A 24,185-nucleotide genomic window follows, 5' to 3' on the forward strand; every position below is an offset into this window, starting at 1 on the left:
ATTCTTCCCTCCTCCTGCTGGGGTAGTATAGGCTTCTCCCTGCTGGGGGAATGCCAGGTATACCTCTTACAGCCAGTGGTAGTGTGAAAGCTCTCCCTTCAGGGCTTCCCCACTCCATTTTAAATGAGGTTTCCTGTATTGATTTTCATACAGTTACACCTCAATACAGTTGACAATTCTAAATTGATAAAAACTGTTTGAGTATATCTTGATTCTGTTTTCCTTATTTCTTCAAGGGTGCATTGCAAAAGCAACATGCATCTCCCCGGCTAACAATTTGACTTCTTTTGTAACATGGAACCCATATTTTGACATTATTATTGCATGCTGAGCAGAATCTTTGAAGGTCCTCTGTATCTTAGTAGAAATATAAAAATTAATTATGAATCCTTGACTAAATACAGTTTATTTCATGGACACACATTTTTCAAGGGTGATGAGAAGGAGTGAACTACCCATCTATTCCCTGTCAGAAGGCATGAGTCTTCTCTTCAATCTCCTCATGGCTGACTTCATCTCCTGGTTCCTCAGAGTATAGATCAAGGGGTTCAGCAGAGGAGAGATGACTGTGAAGGTGACAGAGATGGCTTTATCTGTGGGGAGAGCAGTGAAGGGCCGGGCATAGACATAGATGCAGGGCACAAAGTGCAGCGTCACTACAGTGATGTGGGAAGTGCAGGTGGAGATGGCTTTCCTCCTGCCCTCCCCTGCCTGAGACTTTACTACTACTAATATGACCATATATGATACCAGGAGGAGGAAAAACCACAGTGTGGTGAGCAGTCCATTATTGGAAATCATCAGCAACTCAAGCATAAAAATGTCTGTACAGGCGAGCTTGAGGACCTGTGGAACATCGCAGTAGAAAGTGTCAAGAACATTGGGCCCACAGAAGGGGAGCGGAAGCAACAGGGAAATCTGTACAATGGAGTGGGTAAAGCCTCCCACCCAGGAGGCCACTATTAATCCAATGCAACGGCCTCTACTCATAATGGTCACATAGTGCAGGGGCTTGGAGATGGCCACATATCGATCCAATGCCATCACTGACAAAGAAAATACATCCACCCCTCCAACAAGGTGGAAAAAAAACATCTGGGTGAAGCACCCATTAAAGGAGATTGTCTTTCTTTGTGACAGAAGGTCCATCAGAACCTTGGGAGCTGTGATGGAGGAAAAGCAGATGTCGGCAACAGATAAATTACGGAGCAGGAAGTACATGGGGGTGTGAAGACGGGACTCACAGGTGACAGTGACCATGATGAGGAGGTTTCCCAGCAGAGTCGTCACATATACCAGAAGCAGGAAAAGAAATAAGACCAAGCTCAGTCCTTGATTCTGGGTTAGGCCAAGGAAAGCAAATTCTTTCACCCTGGTGCAATTTTTCAGCTCCATTGAGTCATTTTGTTTTTCTCTTTTGTTTCAAGCTACTTCCCATGAAAGTACTCAGCAATTTATTTTGTTTTTCCTCCTAAGCACTGAGACTGCAATTCAGAATCCTGCCCATGTGGCTGTAGTGCTTGCAATTTGTTGAGCTGCCCAATTTTTTAAGATTGCAGTCAGTTTGGTGATCAAATGAAATCATCACATGTGCAGTCATTCAATAATTCTTTTCCTATAAAACTCATTTCAGAAAGAATAAGCATGTATGTTAAGTAGTGACCTCTATATAGCATATTTTACAAATTTTGGCTTTTAAATTTTATTTTTTTTCATTCTGCACAAATTGATTGAATATAAGGAACTGTCTGAAGCCTAAAAAGTAAGACGTGTTTTCCAGCCATTGTAGATTTATAGTCTACAATTTTTAAAATAAATTTATTTTTTATTGGTGTTTAATTTGTCAACATACAGAATAACACCCAGTGCTCATCCCGTCAAGTGCCCACCTCAGTGCCCGCCAACCAGTCACCCCCACCCCCCTCCCACCACCCCTAGTTCGTTTCCCAGAGTTAGGAGTCTTTCATGTTCTGTCTCCTTTTCTGATATTTCCCACTTATTTTTTCTCCTTACCCCTTTATTCCCTTTTACTATTTTTTATATTCCCCAAATGAATGAGACCATATAATTTTTGTCCTTCTCCGATTGACTTATTTCACTCAGCATAATACCCCCCAGTTCCATCCACGTCGAAGCAAATGGTGGGTATTTGTCGTTTCTAATGGCTGAGGAATATTCCATTGTATACATAGACCACAGCTTCTTTATCCATTCATCTTTCGATGGTCTACAAATTTAATGTTCATATTGGCACATATTCTGTTGACTTCAGGAGGGTCTCGTCTTGCTACAAAAGGATGTCCTTCCGTTTATTTTCTTTATATTTATTTGGCAGAGAGAGAGAGAAAGAGAGATAGAGAGCACACACCAGTTGGGGGAGGGGCAGAAGGAGAGGGAGAAGCAGGCTCCCCACTGAGGAAAGAGCCCAGTGCGAAGGCAGACACTTAACTAACTGAGCCACCCAGGAACCTCTGTCGTTCTGTTTCTTATGGCAGTGTTGCTCTTATGGCATGAGTCACTTTCCTTGCACTTGGCTGTTTTGGGTCGAATTTCTTAAATCTGTAGCCTGTTATTTCATGTAGGTAACTTGTTACTGAGAATATAACTTTATACTAATCAGATTATTTGTTTAATAATTATTTTAAAATATTTAAAAATTGCTATTGGAAAACAGATTGAGACAGCATATAAATCTAAATTTCCAAGAATCACATTAATTTTTTTTATTGTGGTAAAAACCCTTAAACATGAGAGCTACCCCCTTAACAAATTTTTAGGTGCACGGTGTTGTACAGCAGTTTTCTAGAACTTCTTCATCTTCTATAAGTGATGTGGTCCTTGCTTGAGTGTAGAGGAGAGAATAAGGACAATGACATGATTTTGAGAGGAATGATCTACTCTTTTTTGGATCAAAGCTAAGAGAGAGAGAGAGAGAGAGCAAGAGCAAGCACACAGCAAGAAGAGATGTTGGCATCTTTAGAATAATGCCTGTTTTAAATACAGTATAATGGGTAATTCTGAGGAATTTTTATAAATTTTTATTTGCTCCACTTTATATGTAGCAAGTGAACATTTTTTGCTATTTAGTATAATTTATTTATCTTCATAGGTATAAAAATAAGTTGGAACACATTGCTTGGTGTTTACAGCCTAACAAAAATGGGTGACTTGCATAAACTGATAAACATAATGTATGATAAAATGTAAAATGTATCATGAGAAAAGTAAGGGTAGATTTGGGCAAGAGAGGACATATGGTAGAGATATCGTGATTTTCAGGAGCTACAAAAGCTACTACTTTATGAATGCTTACTATGTGTGAAGAGTTCTAAAAGGTTGATACATTTAATGTGCACCCCTATCCTTCAGTAGATATTAATGTTATTCTTGTTATTCATATGGAATATATTATGAGTCTATGTTTGGGTGAAGGGAAGGAAGAGATGGAAATAGGATGGAAGAAATAATGGTATTTTCCCCTCCTCAGTCTCCTACAGAGGGTCTAATTTTATATAACAAGAATGTTTCATAAAGTCTGTCTGAAGATAGGAATTTGGCAAAACAGAGCTCTGGAAACCTTTTTTACGTTGACCTTTGTCCAAGGTGGCCTCAGTAATAAGCAACTCAAAGGATCACAACAAATGTATGATGTCTTCCCTCATGCTGAAGGGACCACATTTCTGGAATCCCTTTGAACACAGCATCCCTCTGCCTGGCAGTTAATACCCACCTTTTGTTGTTTCTGTTGCTGGGAAGATCATCTTGGCTCCGAAGTGTTTAATATACCTGAGAAATATCAAAGTCAGACTGTTTATTCATAATCAAAATAACAACACGTCAATTTCACTATGCATAACATAAGTTTGAGCTAGAAGTTTTGATGTCTTTACTGAATTCCTTTGATCCTAAAATTCCAACCAAAAACTGTATGCTCTTAGGTACAGAGCAGAATAGTACACTTGGGGACATTAGTTCTTGAAAATTTTGTTTCTGAAGGGCAAGCTTTTTGGAAGACTAAATCTTAGTATCTTTGCTCTCCTTTCAAGATGGGCAGATTCAAAGCATCACACCTTCAAGAATTTCTATTGTATCCCCGTCTTATGTGCAAATCCCTCAGCTTCAGGCCTAATATAAGAATCGCAAAGGGGATATTATTGGACAAGGAAGTGGAAGTCAAGAACCTGATTCTGCTGGTGGTGATGAGTTGCAATGGGAGTTATTAAAAAGTTACCAAGATATGCATATGCATACACACACAGAGATGGGCACATTTTGATTAGGGCCCAAATTATTTAGAAGTGGTAGTAGAAATTTATCCCTTTATCCACAGCTGAATCAGAACACTGTTAAAACATGCCAAATGCAGTACCCAAGAGAGTACCAGGGGCCAATTTTCATTACTTGCAAGGCTCAGAGGACATTATATACAAGCAAGTTTCAATTAAATTGCCAGAAAAACTACAAGAGAACTGGACCTAAAATTCTTTGCTACCAGTTCAATTTCTAATTATACACAGGATGATCATAGTCTCATGATATTGCTGTATGTTTCTACGTGTAGAGAACCATGACGTAGGTGGTGTTTGGGGGAGTGCACATTCTTCCTGTTTTCCTACACTCTGCACATATGGTATCTTTTGATTTGGTTACAACTAGATGAGTATGTGAGTAAAGCTCTCTACACAACGACAGTAGTTACTTAAGATTAACTCAATTTATTAAATGGCTTGACTTTATATAGAATGCACTTCAACTGTTTCTAGAACAATGATGGGTTTGGATTTACCTGCCTTTCCATTTTGTTTTTGTTTTATTATATTAAACTAATCTACAAAGATAAATACTGCATGAGACAAGTTGTATATTTGAGATAGGCAATCCCCCCACCTGTTTTATTGAGATGTAATGACATATCATTGTGTATGTTTAGGGTTTATGATATGTTGACTTGATACATTTATATATTGCAAAATTATTATTGTGGTATTAACATTTCTATCACCTTATATAATTACTAATTCTATTTTGTGGTGAGATCAGTTAAAATCTACTCTCGTAACAACTTTCAAGATGTAGTATTGATAACTATAACCACCATGCTGTACATTAGGTTCCCAAAAGTTTTTCATCCTGTAAATGGAAGAAGTTTGTACCCTTTAGCATTTCTCCATTTCTCCCATCCCCCAGTACCTGGAAACCACCATTTTGCTCTCTATGAGTACAGATTCCTCATATAAATGAGATATAGTATTTCGTTCTCTGTCTGATTTATTTCACTTAGCTTAGTGCTCTCAAGATCCATCCATGTTATCACAAATGGCAAGATATCCTTCTTTAATATGGCTGAAATATTCCAGCGTGTGTGTATGTGTGTTTGCTTATATATACATATATTTAATCACTTATCTATCCATTGATGGCACTTAGATTGTTTCCTTGTGTTGGATAGTGTAAAAAATGCTGCGATAAACATGGGTGTGCTGATATTTCTTTGAGATCTTGATTTTATTTCCTTTGGATCTGTACCCAGAGATGGGGTTGATGGATCACATGATAGTTCTATCTTTAATGTTTTGAGGAATCTCTATACTGTTTTCCAGAGTGGCTGATTGAATTTATATTTTCACCAACAGTGCACAAGGCTTTCTCTTTCTTCACATCCTTGTCAACATTTATCTCTGTCTTTTTGATGATAGCTATCCTAACAGGTGTTGAGTGATGTCTTATTGTGGTTTTGATTTGCATTTCTCTGATGCTTATTAATGTTGAGCACTTTCCATGTACTTGTTGACCATCTGTATGTCTTGTTTGGAAAAATATCTTCAGTTCCTCTGTCATTTTTAAATCAGATTGATTGTTTTCTTTCTTTTTTGCTGTTGAATTGTATGAATTCTTTATATATTTTAGATTCTAATCCTATATGATTTGCAAATACTTTTTCCCATTCTATATGTTTTTTTAATTTGTTAATTGTTTCTTTTGCTATGCAGAAGTTTTTAGTTTGATGTAGTCCCATTTATTAACTTTTGCTTCTGTTGCTTCTGCTTTTGGTATCCCATTCAAAAAAAAAAAAAATCCTTGCTAAGGCCAATGTTAAGGAGGTTTTCTCTCATTTTTTTTTCTCATTTTTCTTCCAGTTTTATGGTTTCAGGTTTTATACTTAAATCTTTCATCCATTTCAAGTTAATTTTTCTAAGTGATATAAGATAGGGATCTAATTTCATTATTATGCATGTGGTTATCTAGTTTCCCTAATACCATGTATTAAAGAGACTATCAGTTCCTCATTATATATTCTTGGCTTCTTTGTTGTAAATTAATTGATCATGTATGTGTGGATTTATTTCTGAGTTCAATTCTGTTCTTTTGGTCTATATGTTTTTGTGCCAGTACTGTACTATTTTGATTATTATAGCTTTGTAGTATAGTTTGAAATCTTAATTGTGGTACCTCTAGCTTTGTTCTTCTTTCTCATGGTTGTTTGATATTAGGGGTCTTTTGTTGTACCACGTAAACTTTAGGATTTTTTCCTATTTCAGTGAAAAATGCCATTGGAATTTTAATAGGGATTACATTAAATCTGTAGATCTCTTTGGGTAGTATGGACATCTTACAATATTATTCCAATACAAGCATAGAGTATCTTTCCATTTATGTGTGTCTTCTTCAGTTTCTTTCATTAATGTCTTATGGTTTTTAGTGAAGAAATCTTTTAGCTCCTTGGTTAAATTTATTCCTAGGTATTTCAGTCTTTTCAATTATAAATGGAATTGTTTTCTTAATTTCTCTTTCTGATAGTTATTCTCTTTGCTGGTAAGTGGATTTTTTTTCTCCAGTTTTTCCTTCCACAGATGGAGGAATATTCAGTTCTTTGGTTTCCTGCTTAAGTCTATTTTTGGGTCTGTGCTTTTCCCTTCCTTTTCTGTGAGTTCTATTTGCACCTAAGTAAGTTAAGTGAACTAAAGTAAATGTTTGCAAGAAGCATTTCTAATGTGTGTATGCATGTTTAGATCAGGACTTTATTTCATGGTATATGGTCTTTCATATTGCCTGAAATAGTGCTATTACATTCTATCCATGGATGTAGTGGTATATAGGAGACCAATGATGTATGTAATCACCTAGATTAATTCTTTTGTTATTTTCAATGATCTTTCAGTGAATTTTCTTTATATTATTTTAGGTATATCCTCTCAATATCTGAGAATAATAATGATTTTTTCCTCTGTTTTTCCAAAGTTTATATACTTTCTTATTTTTCTTGTTTTTAAATTGTAAGTGAATTCAAATTTAATGATTAATATGTGTGATACCCATATCATTGTCTAGTTATATATGGTAAAGGAAATTGTTCTTTTTTTAAAATTTTTTATTGGAGTTTAATTTGCCAACATTTAGCAAACACCCTGTGCTCATCCTGGCAAATGCCCTCCTCAGTGCCCATCACCCAGTCACCGCAACCCCCGGCCCACCTCCCCTTCTACTACCCCTTGTTAATTTCCCAGAGTTAGGTGTCTCTCATGTTTTGTCACCCTCACTGATATTTTCACTCATCCTCTCTCCTTTCCCTTTATTCCCTTTCACTAATTTTTATATTCCCCAAATGAATGAGACTATATAATGTTTGTCCTTTTCAATTGGCTTATTTCACTCAGCAAAATACCCTCTAGGTCCAACCACGTTGAAGCAAATGGTGGGTATTTGTCAATTTTAATGGCTGAGTAATATTCCATTGTATACACAGACCACATCTTCTTTATCCATTCATCTTTCAATGGATACCGAGGCTCCTTCCACAGTTTGACCATTGTGGACATTGCTGTTATAAACATCGGGGTACAGGTGTCTCAGCGTTTCACTGCATCTGTATCTTTTTTTTTTTTAATTGGAGTTCAATTTGCCAACATATAGCATAACACCCAGTGCTCATCCCATCAAGTGTCCCCCTCAGTTCCCATCACCCAGTCACCCCCACCTCCCACCCACCTCCCTTTCCACCACCCCTTGTTCGCTTCCCAGAGTTAGGAGTCTCTCTTGTTCTGTCTCCCTTTCTGATATTTCCCACTCATTTTTTCTCCTTTCCCCTTAATTCCCTTTCACTATTTTTTATATTCCCCAAATGAATGAGACCATATAATGTTTGTCCTTTTCCAATTGACTTATTTCACTCAGCATAATACCCTCCAGTTCCATCCATGTCGAAGCAAATGGTGGGTATTCGTCATTTCTAATGGCTGAGTAATATTCCATTGTATACATAGACCACATCTTCTTTATCCATTCATCTTTCGATGGACACTGAGGCTCCTTCCACAGTTTGGCTATTGTGGACATTGCTGCTATAAACATCGGGGTGCAGGTGTCCTGGCATTTCACTGCATCTGTATCTTTGGGGTAAATCCCCAGCAGTGCAATTGCTGGGTCATAGGACAGATCTATTTTTAACTATTTGAGGAACCTCCACACCATTTTCCAGAGTGGCTGCATCAGTTCACATTCCCACCAACAGAGCAAGAGGGTTCCCCTTTCTCCACATCCTCTCCAACATTTGTTGTTTCCTGTCTTGTTAATTTTCACTATTCTCACTGGTGTAAGATGGTATCTCATTGTGGTTTTGATTTGTATTTCCCTGATGGCAAGTGATGCGGAGCATTTTCTCATGTGCTTGTTGGCCATGTCTATGTCTTCCTCTGTGAGATTTCTCTTCATGTCTTTGCCCATTTCATGATTGGATTGTTTGTTTCTTTGCTGTTGAGTTTAAAAAGTTCTTTATAGATCTTGGATACTAGCCCTTTATCTTATACATCATTTGCAAATATCTTCTCCCATTCTGTAGGTTGTCTTTGAGTTTTGTTGACTGTTTCTTTTGTTGTGCAGAAGCTTTTTATCTTGATGAAGTCCCAATAATTCATTTTTGTTTTTGTTTCTCTTGCCTTCATGGATGTATTGCAAGAAGTTGCTGTGGCCAAGTTCAAAAAGGGTGTTGCCTGTGTTCTCTTCTAGGATTTTGATGGAATCTTGTCTCACATTTAGATCTTTCATCCATTTTGAGTTTATCTTTGTGTATGGTGTAAGAAAATGGTCCAGTTTCATTCTTCTGCATGTGGATGTCCAATTTTCCCAGCACCATTTATTGAAGAGACTGTCTTTCTTCCAGTGGATAGTCTTTCCTGCTTTATTGAATATCAGTGGATCATAAAGTTGAGGGTCCACTTCTGGATTCTCTATTCTGTTCCATTGATCTATGTGTCTGTTTTTGTGCCAGTACCACACTGTCTTGATGACCACAGCTTTGTAGTACAACCTGAAATCTGGCACTGTGATGCCCCCAGCTATGGTTTTCTTTTTTAAGAATTCCCCTAGGGGGGTCTTTTCTGATTCCACACAAATCTTAAGATGATTTCTTCCAACTCTCTGGAGAAAGTCCATGGTATTTTTTAAAAAGATTTTATTTATTTACTCATGAGAGAGAGAGAGGGAGGGAGGGAGGGAGGGAGGGAGAGAGAGAGAGAGAGAGAAAAGCAGGCTCCATGCAGGCTCCATGCAGGGAGCTCCATGCGGGACTCGATCCTGGGACTCCGGGATCTGCCCTGGGCCAAAGGCAGGCACCAAGCTGCTGAGCCACCGAGGGATCCCTAGTCCATGGTATTTTGATAGGGATTGCACTGAATGTGTAAATTGCTCTGGGTAACATTGACATTTTCACAATATCAGTTATTCCAATCCATGAGTATGGAATATTTTTCCATCTCTTTGTGTCTTCCTCAATTTCTTTCAGAAGTGTTCTATAGTTTTTAGGGTATAGATCCTTTAGCTCTTTGGTTAGGTATATTCCTAGGTATCTTATGCTTTTGGGTGAAATTGTAAATGGGATTGACTCCTTTCTCTTTCTTCAATCTCATTGTTAGTGTAGAGAAATGCCACTGATTTCTGGGCATTGATTTTGTATCCTGGCACACTGCCGAATTGCTGTATGAGTTCTAGCAATCTTGGGGTGGAGTCTTTTGGGTTTTCTAGGTACAGTATCATGTCATGTGCGAAGAGGGAGAGTTTGACTTCCTTTTTGCCAATTTGAATGCCTTTTATTTCTTTTTGTTGCCTGATTGCTGAGGCTAGGACTTCTAGTACCATGTTGAATAGCAGTGGTGAGAGTGGAGATCCCTGTCATGTTCTTATCTTAGGGGAAAGGCTCCCAGTGTTTCCCCTTGAGAATTATATTTGCTGTGGGCTTTTCGTAGATGGCTTTTAGGATGCTGAGGAATGTTTCCTCTATCCCTACACTCTGAAGAGTTTTGATCAGGAATGGACGCTGTATTTTGTCAAATGCTTTCTCCGCATCTATTGAGAGGATCATATGGTTCTTGTTTTTTCTCTTGTTGATATGATCAATCACATTGATTGCTTTATGAGTGTTGAACCAGCCTTGCATCCAGGGCATAAATCCCACTTGGTCATGGTGAATAATCTTCTTAATGTATTGTTGTATCCTATTGGCTAGTATCTTGTTGAGAATTTTTGCATCTGTGTTTATCAGGGATATTGGTCTATAATTCTCCTTTATGGTGAGGTCTTTGGTTTTGGAATTGAGGTCATGCTGGCCTCATAGAACGAGTTTAGAAGTATTCCATCTCTTTCTGTGTTTCCTAACAGCTTTAGTAGAATAGGTACAGTTTCTTCTTTAAACGTTTGATAGAATTCCCCTGGGAAGCCATCTGGCCCTGGACTTTTGTGTCTTGGGAGGTTTTTGATGACTGCTTCAATTTCTCCCTGGTTATTGGCCTGATCAGGTTTTCTATTTCTTCCTGTTTCAGTTTTGGTAGTGTGTGGTTTTCCAGAAATGCGTCCTTTTCTTCTAGGTTGACTAATTTATTGGCAAAAGCTGCTCATAATAATTTTTTAAAATAGTTTGTATTTCCTTGTTATTGATGGTGATCTCTTCTTTCTCATTCATGATTTTATTAATTTGAGTCTTTTCTCTCCTCTTTTTAATAAGGCTTGCTAATGGTTTATCTATCTTATTAATTCTTTCAGAGAACCAACTCCTGGTTTTGTTGATCTGGTCCACAGTTCTTCTGGTCTCTATTTCATTGAGTTCTGTTCAAATCTTTATTAACTGTCTTCTTCTGCTGGGTGAGGGTTTCATTTGCTGTTCCTTCTCCAGCTCCTTTAGGTGCAAGGTTAGGTTTTGCATTTGAGTTCTTTCCAGTTTTTGGATGGATGTTTGTATTGCAATGTATTTCCCCCTCAGGACTGCTTTTGCTGTATCCCAAAGATTTTGAATGGCTGTATCTTCATTCTCATTAGTTTCCATGAATCTTTTTAATTCTTCTCTAATTTCCTGGTTGACCCTTTCATCTTTTAGCAGTATGGTCCTTAACCTCCACATATTTGAAATCCTTCCAAACTTCTTCTTGTGGTTTAGTTCTAGTTTCAAAGCGTTATGGTCTGAAAATATGAAGGAAATTGTTGTAATGTTTAATCATTAGGTATACTGTTTGCTCTATGGTTCTAACAGATTTTTTTAATCAAGATTATACATTTTTTTCTTCAAGTCTTGGCTTCCTAAGTGTTTTGTTCTCCAAAGATGTGTGTTGAGTTGTACTGAATATTTTCTGCATCACTGAGATAATGACATTGTTTCTCTTCTTAATCTGTTATTGCTGTGAATTGCATTAATAGTTCTCTTTGAATTTCTGGAATAAAGCCTACTTGATGATAATTTGTCATTGTTTTAATTAATTGGTATGTAATTTGTTGATGTGTAATAAGAACTTAACATTTTTGTTCAAAGATGTGATTGGTGTGTACACATATATTAGATACGTGATAGCATTAGATACATTAGGTACTATTATCTAGTTATAGATAGGGTTATGTTGTCTTTATAGAATGAATTAAGAAGCTTTCTACAATTTATTAAAAAGTTGGAATTACTAGCTTTTTGAATATTTATTGAAAATCACAAAATAGTTGGGGTCTGGTGCCTTTTCAAAGAGTCTATTTTTGACACCTTTTCAATTCATCTATAAATATTGATCTATCAAGATTTTTTCCTCTTTCCTTTAGTCAGTTTTCTTGACCTATATTCTCCATGGAGATTATATTCTTCCTTCCATCCTGTAAAAATTTAAAACTACCTTTTGGTGTCTTTACTTTTTTCTCTTAGTGGGGGGCAAGTTTATAGATTACATTTGTTTGTATACTCAACCAGAGAATTGTCACTCTTGGATATTCCAGGATATTTGGAGAACAAAAGGAAGGTTCCTAGAAGGGAGTACTGTATAGGATTCCTATAAGTATCTTTATGACTTCCAAAATGAGGAACTATAGCAATAGTATCTTTAATCCCCTAAAGGGAGGACAAATAGCAGTTTCAAACTTTCTTTAAACACCAAGAAACTGGTAAACTATATATAAATAATGTATGTTATAGATGATCAAAATTTAGTTATAAAAAATCTATTTTGTGCTAGTGAATTGATGGTAGTTTTATGTGTTCCTAAAGCACAGGGCTGACCAAATTAAACATGTTTGCTTTTTATCTGTCTCTTTTTGGAAAAGTGTGTGTGTCTGTGTATGTGTGTGTGTGTGTGTGTGTGTGAGAGAGAGAGAGAGAGAGAGAGAGAGAGCATGTACACACACTAGAAACTGATTACTTACATCTTTAAATATTGAATTTTGGGACACCTGGGTGGCTGAGCTGTTGGGCATCTGCCTTTGGCTCAGGGCATGATCCTGGAGTCCCGGGATTGAGTCCCACATCGGGTTCCCTGTGTGGAGCCTGCTTCTCCCTCTGCGTGTGTCTCTGCCACTCTCTGTGTGTCTCTCAGAATAAATAAATAAAATCTTAAATAAATAAATAAATAATAAATAAATAAATAAATATTGAATTTCTTAGGTTTTTATTTTTGTTTTTTTCTTTTTCTTACTTTTATTTATTTATTTTTATTGCAGTTTGATTTTCCAACATATAGTATAACACCCAGTGCTCATCCCATCAAGTGCCCTCCTCAGTGCCTGTCACCCAGTCACCCCATCTACCCGCCTACCTCCCTTTCCTCTACCCCTTGTTCGTTTCCCAGAGTTAGGAGTCTCTCATGCTTTGTCACCCTCTCTGATTTTTCCCACTCATTGTCCCCCATATAATCCCTTTCACTATTTTTTATATTCCTCCTATGACTGAAGCTATAGGATGATTGTCCTTCTCCAATTGACTTATTTCACTCAGCATAATACCCTCCAGTTCCATCCACGTTGAAGCAAATGGTGGGTATTCGTCCTTTCTGATGGCTCTATAATATTCCATTGTATATATAGACCACATCTTCTTTATCTATTCATTTTTCGATGGACTCCTGAGGCTCCTTCCACAGCTTGGCTATTGTGGACATTGCTGTCAATAAACATTGGGGTGCAGGTGTCCTGGCATTTCACTACATCTGTATCTTTGGGGTCAATCCCCAGCAGTGCAATTGCTGGGTTATAGGGAAGCTCTGCTGTAAACTTTTTTTTCCTTTTTATAGATTTATTTTTTATTGGTGTTCAATTTGCCAACATATAGAATAACACCCAGTGCTCATCCCTTCAAGTGTCCACCTCAGTGCCCATCACCAGTCACCCCCACCCCCCGCCCACCTCCCCTTCCACCACAACTAGTTCGTTTCCCAGAGTTAGGAGTCTTTCATCTTCTGTCTCCCTTTCTGATATTTCCCACTCATTTTTTCTCCTTTACCCTTCCTTAGGTTTTAAAAAATATTTTATTTATTTATTTGACAGAGAGAGAGAGATAGAGAGAGAACACACAAGCAAGGGGAGCGGCAGGTAGAGGGAGAGGGAGAGGAAGAAGCAGGGTCCCTGCAGGACCCTGGGATCATGACCTGAGCTAAAGACAGATGCTTAATCATCTGAGCCACCCAAGCACCCTGGATTTCTTAAGTTCTAAGGTGAAACTTTATTTTCAATATTTCTTTCCCATTTTTAAAAATCAATAATAGAATTTTATTGTATCTAAGTAATATTTCAATGAAAGAATGTGTTCACAATACTGTGCTGTACTTAATATGCTCCATAAAGGAACACATCTAATACATATTTCTATAAATGCCAGAGCTACTGTGCTATTTAATTTAAATAATGTAATATATATACTATTATATATATAATAATAGTATATATATTATATATATACTATTGTGCAAAGGACACACTATATAATGTCACAAGTATAAAAGGTGCTTTGAAGATTGATAGAATTACATTGCATCTAGATAGTGTTTTTTCAAGGAACAAATGTATTTGACTCATGGATAGAATTTAAAACACTCTGTAGTGGCACTAGTAAAAAAGGTGTTTTTAAGACTGCCACTTGTATATATAGGTAAGACCATGTTATTTTATTTTAAGATTGTGCTCATCACATTGTACTGGACTTAAAACAACCTGTACTTGTTTGTTTTGTTTTTTAAATTCCACATATGAGAGAATTTGTATAGTATTTGTCTTTCTCTGACTCACTTATTTCACTTAGCATAATATTCACTAGCTCCATCCATGTTGTTGCAAATGGTTTTTCACATTTTAATGTCCCTGAAATTAAGATGTGTCTTCTCCATCAATGAGCACATGTAATATGGTACAACTTTATTTTTACATCATAGTTGTTATTAAAGTGGCATTTTACAGTGGGTGATCTTCTCAATTCAAATATGGTATAGTCACCATATAAAATACTTGAAACTCCATCTCCGTGTCTCTTCTCATAAAGTGTAGAAGCAGCTTGCATGGTGTCAAATGGTCTCTCTGTTACTCAATTACCTGGGGTATTTCAAAGGGTGTTAAATTAGACCTTTACTTCAGATTCAAATGTTTTATTCCATCTTATACAGAGTCCATAAATTGGGACAGCTTGGGACTGGCTTCTCTATCCCAATACACTTGTACTTGAGATTTGTGCATGGGCGTGGTGCTCACATCTGGACTCCTGGGAGAAGCATGTGACCACCCTCCCTTGGTTTTCTTGCCTCCTGCTCCCAGCCCTTGTTACTTCATTCATCTTTTATTTCCTTTCCCTTTCAGCTCTTACAGCCTCTTCATCTCCAACTTGTGTTAGTTTCCTTTTGCTGCTGTAACAAAGTCACCACACATTTAGTGGCTTAAAACAACACCAATTTGTTATCTTACAAATTCTGTAGTTCAGAAATCTGACATGAGTATCAACTGGGCTAAAGTCAAGGTGTTGACAGGCTGCATTCCTTTCTGCAGGTTCTAAGGCAGAGTTCATTCTCTTGCTTTTCCTAGCAAGAGAATGCTCTCTTTCCTCTCCTCTCCTCATAGAGGCTAGCTACATTCCTTGGCTTGTGGATCTTTCCATTATTAAAGCTAGCCATGTTAAGTCAAGTAAGCCTCGCATTGCATTACTCTGACCTACTCTTCTGTCTATCTGTTCCACTGTTAAGGACCCTTGTGATTACATTGGGCCCTCCCAGATAATCAGGATGATCTCCTTACTTAAGAGTTAGTTCATTAGCAGCCTTAATTCCATTTGCACCCTTAGTTTCCTTTGCCATATAACATAGCATATTCACAGATTCTGGGGATTGGGATTTGAATATCTTTTTAGAGAGAGAGCACCAGCAGGGGGAGGGGCAGAGGAGGAGGCAGTGGGAGGGGAAATAATCTCAAGCAGACTCTGCACTGAGGACAGAACCCAACTTTGTACTTGATCTCATGACCCTGAGATCATGACTGGAAAACTAAGTCTGATGCTTAAGCGATTGAGCAACTCAGGTGCCCCTACTTATACATTTTCTTACAGAAATATTAAAGTGTTTGGCTATCAGGTGCTCCCCATGGGAGAAATGATATAATACATACACTATATTATCTTTTTAAAATCTATGGAACTCCAAATTCCAAAGCCTGTTTGGTCCTAATAAATTAAGGGAATGTGGTTTTAATTATTATTATTGTCATTATTATTGTTATTATTATTATTATTAACCTGTAGTTTCATTTCAATGAACCTCTTTACTTACTCAATTTTACTAAGTCCTATGCTCCAGAGAAGACGAGAGCAGAGAAGAAATACATCTCATGCTTCTGTGTACAATTACCAGACATCCTGAGGGGCTATCTGGACATACTCAGAACACAGGCTTATTGGAACTCTAAATGAATAAATTTGTACATTCATTTGCCTTGAGTGTTGCAAAACATTCATTTGCCCTGGGATGTTTCTATTCAATTGTGTACATGGTTCTCAACAAACATTTTTGGATCTAACACTCGACTTGATGATTCTATACAGACATACATAGATGCTAAGACCTTAAGTATAAGATCATAGTACACTCTGATTTAGGCATTTCAATTTCTTTGTCTTCCATGAGGAAGTATCTATTCAGAAAATAAAGTCAGTTTTAAATACTAAAAAGCAAACTTAAATAGAATTTGGCATCTTCTTACATTCATTTCATTCCATTTCCACAGATTCAACCAACACTTACAGCTTTTTACAGGACAGGCACTATTCTAGATACTGGGAATATAAAGAAAAACCAGATCTAGTAATGTGAAGTTTTATGGGATATTTTAATACATTGTGGTAAGGGAAATGGTAAAGGAGCGCACATAGGAAAAATAAAAGTATTTATTGGGTTGGATACAGTTTTTTCTTTTTTCAACTATCAAGCCAGCTTATGCCTTAGGCAGTGGTATGAATGGTAGGATAGACTGTTCCAGATTCTTGCCATTGTTTTTATGCAGTCTCATTTTGTAAGGCCCCAATCTAAGTCCCAGGTCACATCCAGTTCTGACAGAGTCACAGGAAGTAAAAGGCAATGGAAACCCTTGAAAGCTAAATCTTTATGTATTCCGAATGGTTAATAGGGGTTGTGCTAGTGTATTTTATAGGTGAATTGACTAAAAGAAGGTCCAAAGTTGCTGACAAAGCAGAGGTGATAGAGAAGAATGTTTATAAGCAGTATTTGGTATATGCTTAATAAAATAGTCATAGGGTAACTATTGCTGGACTGGGACCTAGCTGCTGGAGCCCTGCTATGTTGATATAGATGTCCCTGTTGCCTACTGCATGTCTGGACATTGCAGTGCTATTCTTCACTCTGTTGCTGGGACACCCAAGACCTTTTATTATATTTCACATTTGTTCCCTGCTTTCTGTCAATTGCTCTTCACGGACTGTGTTCTTCCTGTTTAACTTCCTGTAGGTGTTTCTTCTCCATACCAGTGTTTCAGGTCACTGATCCTTTGTGTCTGTATAACTACTATAGTTAATCGTCTATGCATAGTTGGGGCCCAATATGTGACAGCTAATATTTTAAGAACACATTTCAATTATATGCTTTTTTCTTGATCAACAACCTATAATGAGCCTATGTCCTTTCAGAAAACATAAGTCTTCTCTTCAGTCTCCTCATGGCTGACTTCATCTCCTGGTTCCTCAGGGTGTAGATCATGGGGTTCAGAACCGGGATGATGACTGTGAAGGTGATGGAGACGGCTCTGTCCATGGGAAGGGCAGTGAAGGGCCGGGCATAGACATAGATGCAGGGCACAAAGTGAAGGGTCACCACAGTGATGTGGGCTGTGCAGGTAGAGATGGCTTTCCTCCTGCCTTCCCCAGTGTGAGACCTCAGCATCATCAAGATGACTGTGTAGGACACAAGAAGAAGGACAAACCACAGGGTAGTGACCAGACCATTGTTGGAAATCATTAAGACTTCAAGAACAAAGGTGTCAGTGCAGGCAAGTTTGAGGACCTGGGGGACATCGCAGTAGAAGCCATCAACAACATTAGGCCCACAGAAGGGGAGGGGCAGCAACAGGGAAATCTGCACGATGGAGTGAACAAAGCCCCCTACCCAGGAGGCCACAATGAGGGCAGTGCATCGTCCCCTACTCATGATGGTCACGTAGTGCAAGGGCTTGGAGATGGCCATGTAGCAGTCAAAGGCCATCACAGAGAGAGAAAAAATGTCTGCCCCACCGAGAAGGTGGAAGAAGAACATCTGAGTGATGCAACCATTGAAGAGATGGTCTTTGTTCTTGACAGAAGGTCCACAAGGACCTTGGGAGCAGTGATGGAGGAGAAGCAGATGTCCAAGACCGAGAGGTTGCGGAGCAGGAAGTACATGGGGGTATGAAGTCGGGACTCACAGGTCACAGTCACCATGATGGCAACATTTGCTAACACTGTTGTCACATAAACTACAGATAGAAAGAAAAATAAGAGCAAGCTCAGCTCTTGAGACTGGGTAAGTCCACGAAAAATAAATTCAGACACCTTGGAATGATTTCTCAGGGCCATTGGATGGTATTTCTTCCTCCATGTACAGCTTTGAAAGAAACAATAATAGTGCTGAGGCATTGAAATCAAGCAAAGATTTATCTCTTACATGGAAACTGAACATGCATAAATATATTTTTAATGCTATATCTTATCCTTCATGAACCTGCTGTGTTACCTGGGAAGTCACTCAGTTCTACTTGCTTTAGCTCCTGCATTAGTCCAAAATGTGGTTTGGGCTAGATCATTCATTTCCCTACTGTATTCAGTGGGGCCTTTGGTATCTGTTAAAATCCACTCCTAGGGATCCCTGGGTGGCGCAGCGGTTTGGCGCCTGCCTTTGGCCCAGGGCAAGATCTTGGAGACCCGGGATCGAATCCCACATCAGGCTCCCGGTGCATGGAGCCTGCTTCTCCCTCTGCCTCTCTCTCTCTCTCCCTCTCTCTCTCTCTCTCTCTCTGTGTGACTATCATAAATAAATAAAAATAAAAAAAGTGTTTTTAAAAAAAATTCACCCCTAGATGTTATCAAGGAAGAGAACTAAGGAAGGTTTCGTGGAAGGAGCTGTGGGTTCCCTACACCTCTGTGAGTGGGAGCACCTCTGATTTTATTCTCATTCCAATTTGTTTCTATGCAGTAAAAGCCATTGGAATAAATCACCTCTCATAGGCCTTTCAGTGACCACATGATAGGAATTGATTTGAACAGCGTGTTATAAAAGTTACCGCACACCTCATAACAATTTTTCTTATATCCCTTTGAAATTAGAGGGGAAGGTATTAGCATTCCCACATCAGTTAATACTGAAACTGAAAAACTGAACTCAATAAACACTAAGTCAGTTTTCCAAGATCGAATAGGAAATCAGTGGCACAGGAAACATAACCCAAATCTCCTCTGTCTCTTACTTCTAGGATCTTTCTGCTCTTCCATGCTACCTGCAGCTTCAGAATATATAAATACAAGAATAATTTGTGTTTTTAAAAAGAGATTGTATTCATCTGAGAGAGAGAAAGAGAGAACACAAGTGGTGGGAGAGGCAGAGAGAGAGAGAGAGAGAGAGAGAGAGAGAAAAGCAGACTCCCTGCTGAGCTGGGCATGGGGCTCCATCCTAGGACCCAGTAATCATGACCCAAGCCAAAGGCAGATATTTAACCATCTGAGCCACCCATGTACCCCAAGAATAATTTGTATAAGAGAATTTACAGAATTTTCCTATTGTTTTCAAGGGTGTATTTCATCAGCCCCTTCATTTCCTCTCTCCATGGCCAAGGTATTTTAGACCATTGCCTTTCTATTATCTTTCAAAAATGACATTTTTTTTTTTTACTTTTTAAAATTTCATTTCATCGATTCCCAGAGGTTGAGGCTTAACACAAAGATGGCAAGGATGGTACTGGAGAGGGTTTTGTTCACAAAGAAGACAGCAAAGTCCAGGCCTGCATCTGCATACATAGAGACAGGGCATGATGTAGAAGCTTACCACAGGGATGTAGGCTATACGGGTACACCCTTCCTATAAAACCTGAGCAGTTTCTGATGAGTTTAGGATTTGCATTTCCTGACAGAGTACAGATCAACACCAAATGGAACAAAGGTAGCTTCCTGCCTTGGTGGCCCATAGGTTCTCTTACTATAGAGTCCTGCTTGGGCAGGGAGTGGGGCAGATCCAATTTAGAGAATTTTCAATTCATTCTGTTTTGCCTGTGGGAGTCAGGAGTGAGCAACCTTTTATTGTTTGAGGGTCGATTTCAAAAAAATAAAGTTCCAGGGAGGCTTAAGTGACATACATAAGGGAATAGAGAGAGCTAGTGCAGTCAGACTATGGCTTTCAGCACAATACACATTCCACCCATGTTGCTTCAATAATTTCTGAGAGATTTATCATGTTGGTAGGAGTGACAAAGTTAACTCAGAGGAAAAAAGCCATCTTCAGCCTAAGCATCTGTCTGAACCACCATCTAGATGGCCCCCAGATCAAGTTCACCTGGGAAGCACCGTTCTTGGTCTGTGTAGAAACAAGCTTTGTGAGTCTTGAGAAATTAGGTGGTTAAATAAACCCTAAGCATACATTGCATCACCTTTGCTCTGGAGAATATGACTATTTGCCTTATTTCCTGTTTATTCTGTCTCTGTGAGGACAGCAGGTACTGATAGGTAGCATGTTTTATCCAAAAGACTTCTACTGAGCCACTCACATTGCAAGGAACTCGGACACTGTAAAAGCTCTTCTGAAGATTCTACTTTCTTTGCCTTTCCCAGTGAGTCCCCTTCTCTTTGTTCCTAGTTATAACCACTTATCATTTCTCCTTCAATCATTGCAAATTTCCCAACTGATCTTTCCTTTGGTGTAGTCTTCTCTAATTCATCATGTCTGTTTTTTCCAGAAATGTAATTACAAGTCACAAATGGGGGGATCCCTGGGTGGCGCAGCGGTTTGGCGCCTGCCTTTGGCCCAGGGCGCGATCCTGGAGACCCGGGATCGAATCCCACGTCGGGCTCCCGGTGCATGGAGCCTGCTTCTCCCTCTGCCTGTGTCTCTGCCTCTCTCTCTCTCTCTCTGTGACTATCATGAATAAATAAATAAAATCTTTAAAAAAAAAAAAACAAGTCACAAATGGGACCATATATTTCTTTTTTTCCTTTTTAAAAATTTAAATTCAATTTGTCAACATATATAGTACATCATTATTTTCAGATGTAGTTTTCAATGATTTGTCATTTGTGTATAACACCCCGTGCTCATCCCATCACATGCCCTCCTTAAAGCCCATCATCCAGTTACCCCATCCTCCCACCCACCTCCCCTTCAGCAACCCTCAGTTTGTTTCCCAGAGTTAAAAATCTCACATGGTTTGTCTTCCTCTCTGTTTTTTGACTGAATGGGGAAAAGCCAGGGACCGATATATTCCTTTGTTTAAAAATCTTTAATGGTTCCCTATTATCTACAGAATAAAGATTAAACTCCTCTTCGTATTATCTAGTACCCTGTTTCCTTTGATCCTCTGTTTCAGGTGTTTAAATGTCATGCAAAATTCTTGCTGGCCCACACCTTTGGGTCTGTACATGTTCCTATGGCCCCTCTACCCACCATGCCCTCACCACTCCCAGAACCTCCTACTTACTTACCCAGCTTCACAAACACTGATCTTTCAACACTCAGGTTCAGAGTCTTCTGTGAAAACTTTCCTGACACCCCTTTGGGTGACACCCCTTTGGGTGTCATCATTCCCTGCACTGACTTCTCTTCCTGTGCCTATAACAGATTATTCCATTTAATTTCTTACCTGTCTCTCCTTAGTTTTGTATAGTTTCCCCTCATGTTCATCCTGTCTGCTCAGTGTTTAATTCATCCTAACATCACCAAAGCTTTACTTAGTCTGGGGCATGAGTAAGGTGCTCAAAAATGTTTTCCTTATTGTTTTTATTTTTATTTTTAAAAAGATTTTATTTATTTGAGAGAGAGAGAGAGCACAAGGAGGGGGAGGCAGACTTTCCACTGAGTATGGAGCATGGGGAATATTAAAAATAGTGAAAGGGAATAAAGAGGAAAGGAGAGAAAATGAGTGGGAAATATCAGAGAGGGAGACAGAACATGGGAGACTCCTAACTCTGGGAAACGAACAAGGGGTAGTGGAAGGGGAGTTGGGCAGGGGGACGGGGTGACTGGGTGATGGGCACTGAGGGGGGCACTTGACAGGATGAGCACTGGGTGTTATACTATATGTTGGCAAATTGAACTCCAATAGAAAAAAAAAAAGACCTTGGCAGAATGTAAAATGCTACTCAGTAGAAGAACAGCTTCTCTTTGAACCAATTAGATTGTTTGTATTTCCATGAACTTGTGTGGATTAACCAAGTGGACTAGAGGTTTCAGGGCTAAGTCATCGGGTTTGAGAATAAAGCTGGCTCTGGATCAAAGGCAAAAGAGATCCCAGTGAATCAGGGGCAGTGTATGGATATGGGGCTGCCTTGAAAACCTCTATAGTTTTGAAGGGAATTTTGGGCATTTTAAAGTCATATTTTTTTTTTGGTGCCAGTCATTCAAGTATCTTCCTTCAGCTCAGGTCATGATTCTAGGGTCCTGGGATAGAGGGGGTTGAGTCCCCCATCAGGCTTCTTGGTCAGTGGGGAGCCTGCCTTTCCCTCTCTTGCTGCTCCTTCTGCTTGTGCTCTCTCTTTTTGTCAAATAAATAAAATATTTTTAAAAAATCGTGTTTTTTTTTTTTAAGGAAGCACCCATCTTGTGGTAAAATGCTCTGTGACCCCCATGGACAGACCCTAAGCTGGAACAAAATCTCCTTAAATGCAATTCGGTTATTCCACCAAATACAAGATGCTTTCTCTTTAAGCATGCAGACCCATGTGTGTGTGACCCCTTACTAGAAAGACATTCCTCCTTTCCCAATATTTAACATCCACTTCATTTTCTCTCACCAAAGAGAGCTATTTTTGCAGTGTCTTATGCACCAGGTGCATTGTTCTTGTTTATCCTATTCGTGCATAATCCACAATGTCTCACACTGGCAGTTCCATGTCCTTACCTAAGCCTTCAGTATCCAGCCAGGAATTCGCACCTCTAAGACTGGGTGAGTGGCTGTCAGCATATATGAAGCTGGGGAACCATCATGTTCTTCTCAAGATGAATTGCACTAGTCTTCAAGGTCTTCTCTTCCACCTTCACAGTGGAAAGGGAAGACTCAGGGAGTCATGTCACCACAGCTCTTCTGTTTGCCCCAATGTGTCCCTGACACGTGCACTAGTCCCTCAGGCCCAAGCCAAATATGAGAAAGGGAATTTTATTGGTGTGGAAAGAGAATGGACCTTCTCCAATCATGTTGGAGTTCCAGTGGGAGTTATTATTTTTTTTTTTTTTCCTTTTTATTTTTTTTTTTATTTTTTATTTATTTATTTATTTTTTATTGGTGTTCAATTTACTAACATACAGAATAACACCCAGTGCCCGTCACCCATTCACTCCCACCCCCCGCCCTCCTCCCCTTCTACCACCCCTAGTTCGTTTCCCAGAGTTAGCAGTCTTTATGTTCTGTCACCCTTTCTGATATTTCCCACACATTTCTTCTCCCTTCCCTTATTTTCCCTTTCACTATTATTTATATTCCCCAAATGAATGAGAACATATAATGTCAGTGGGAGTTATTAAACAGTTCCCAAGTCATTACTGCACGCAAGTCCACACATTTGCACACTCACACACACAAACACATACGTGTGTGCACACACACACATGCCCACGTTTCTGTGCTTTTCAAATTCTTGTAAAATCCCAGAAGGCATGAATCTATCTGTTCTGTGATTTTCTGAGATTTAGGGGAACATATATATATATTTTTATTTAGGGGAACATATTAATAGAAACATCTAATGTCGTATGATCCTTCATTCTCAAAGTGAGCAACAGTCCCAAAGGAACAAAAACTGGTCTGTGGGGGCCCAAAAAACCTAGATATTACAGTGCTGTGTGGCCCTTCAAAGAGCCTCAGTACAGGGATGCCTGGGTGGCTCAGTGGTTCGACACCTGCCTTTGGCTCGGATCATGATCCTGGGATCTGGGATCGAGTCCCGCATTGGGCTCCCTGCAGGGAGCCTGCTTCTCCTTCTGCCTGTGTCTCTGCCTCTCTCTCTCAGTCTGTGCCTCTCATGAATAAATAAATAAATCTTTAAAACAAGACAAAGAACCTCAGTATATAAAAAGATATACAGTATATCTTTGGTATTAAATTTTCTTGTGGGAGAGCAATTAGGAAAAATATCTAAGACATCTAACTCTGGGAAATGAACAAAGGGTAGTGCAAGGGGAGGTGGGAGGGGGGGATTGGGGTGACTGGGTGATGGGCATTGAAGGGGGCACTTGGCGAGA

The 24,185-nt window shown here is 38.9% G+C and overlaps 2 protein-coding genes across 2 annotated transcripts; both read right to left on the reverse strand.

Moving 5' to 3' along the window:
• Positions 1-459: 459 nt before the first annotated feature.
• OR4D9C (olfactory receptor family 4 subfamily D member 9C) lies at positions 460-1,395 on the reverse strand. The gene is given in 1 exon segment (NM_001388578.1): positions 460-1,395. A coding segment is annotated over 1 exon segment (936 nt).
• A 15,995-nt stretch (positions 1,396-17,390) lies between these two features.
• On the reverse strand, positions 17,391-18,325 carry OR4D9B (olfactory receptor family 4 subfamily D member 9B). Its single transcript, XM_038563167.1, is given in 2 exon segments — positions 17,391-18,046; positions 18,049-18,325. Coding segments are annotated over 2 exon segments (933 nt in total).
• Positions 18,326-24,185: the final 5,860 nt, after the last annotated feature.

Source organism: Canis lupus, chromosome 18, assembly GCF_011100685.1.
Source record: "Canis lupus familiaris isolate Mischka breed German Shepherd chromosome 18, alternate assembly UU_Cfam_GSD_1.0, whole genome shotgun sequence".
Lineage (NCBI taxonomy): Eukaryota > Metazoa > Chordata > Mammalia > Carnivora > Canidae > Canis > Canis lupus.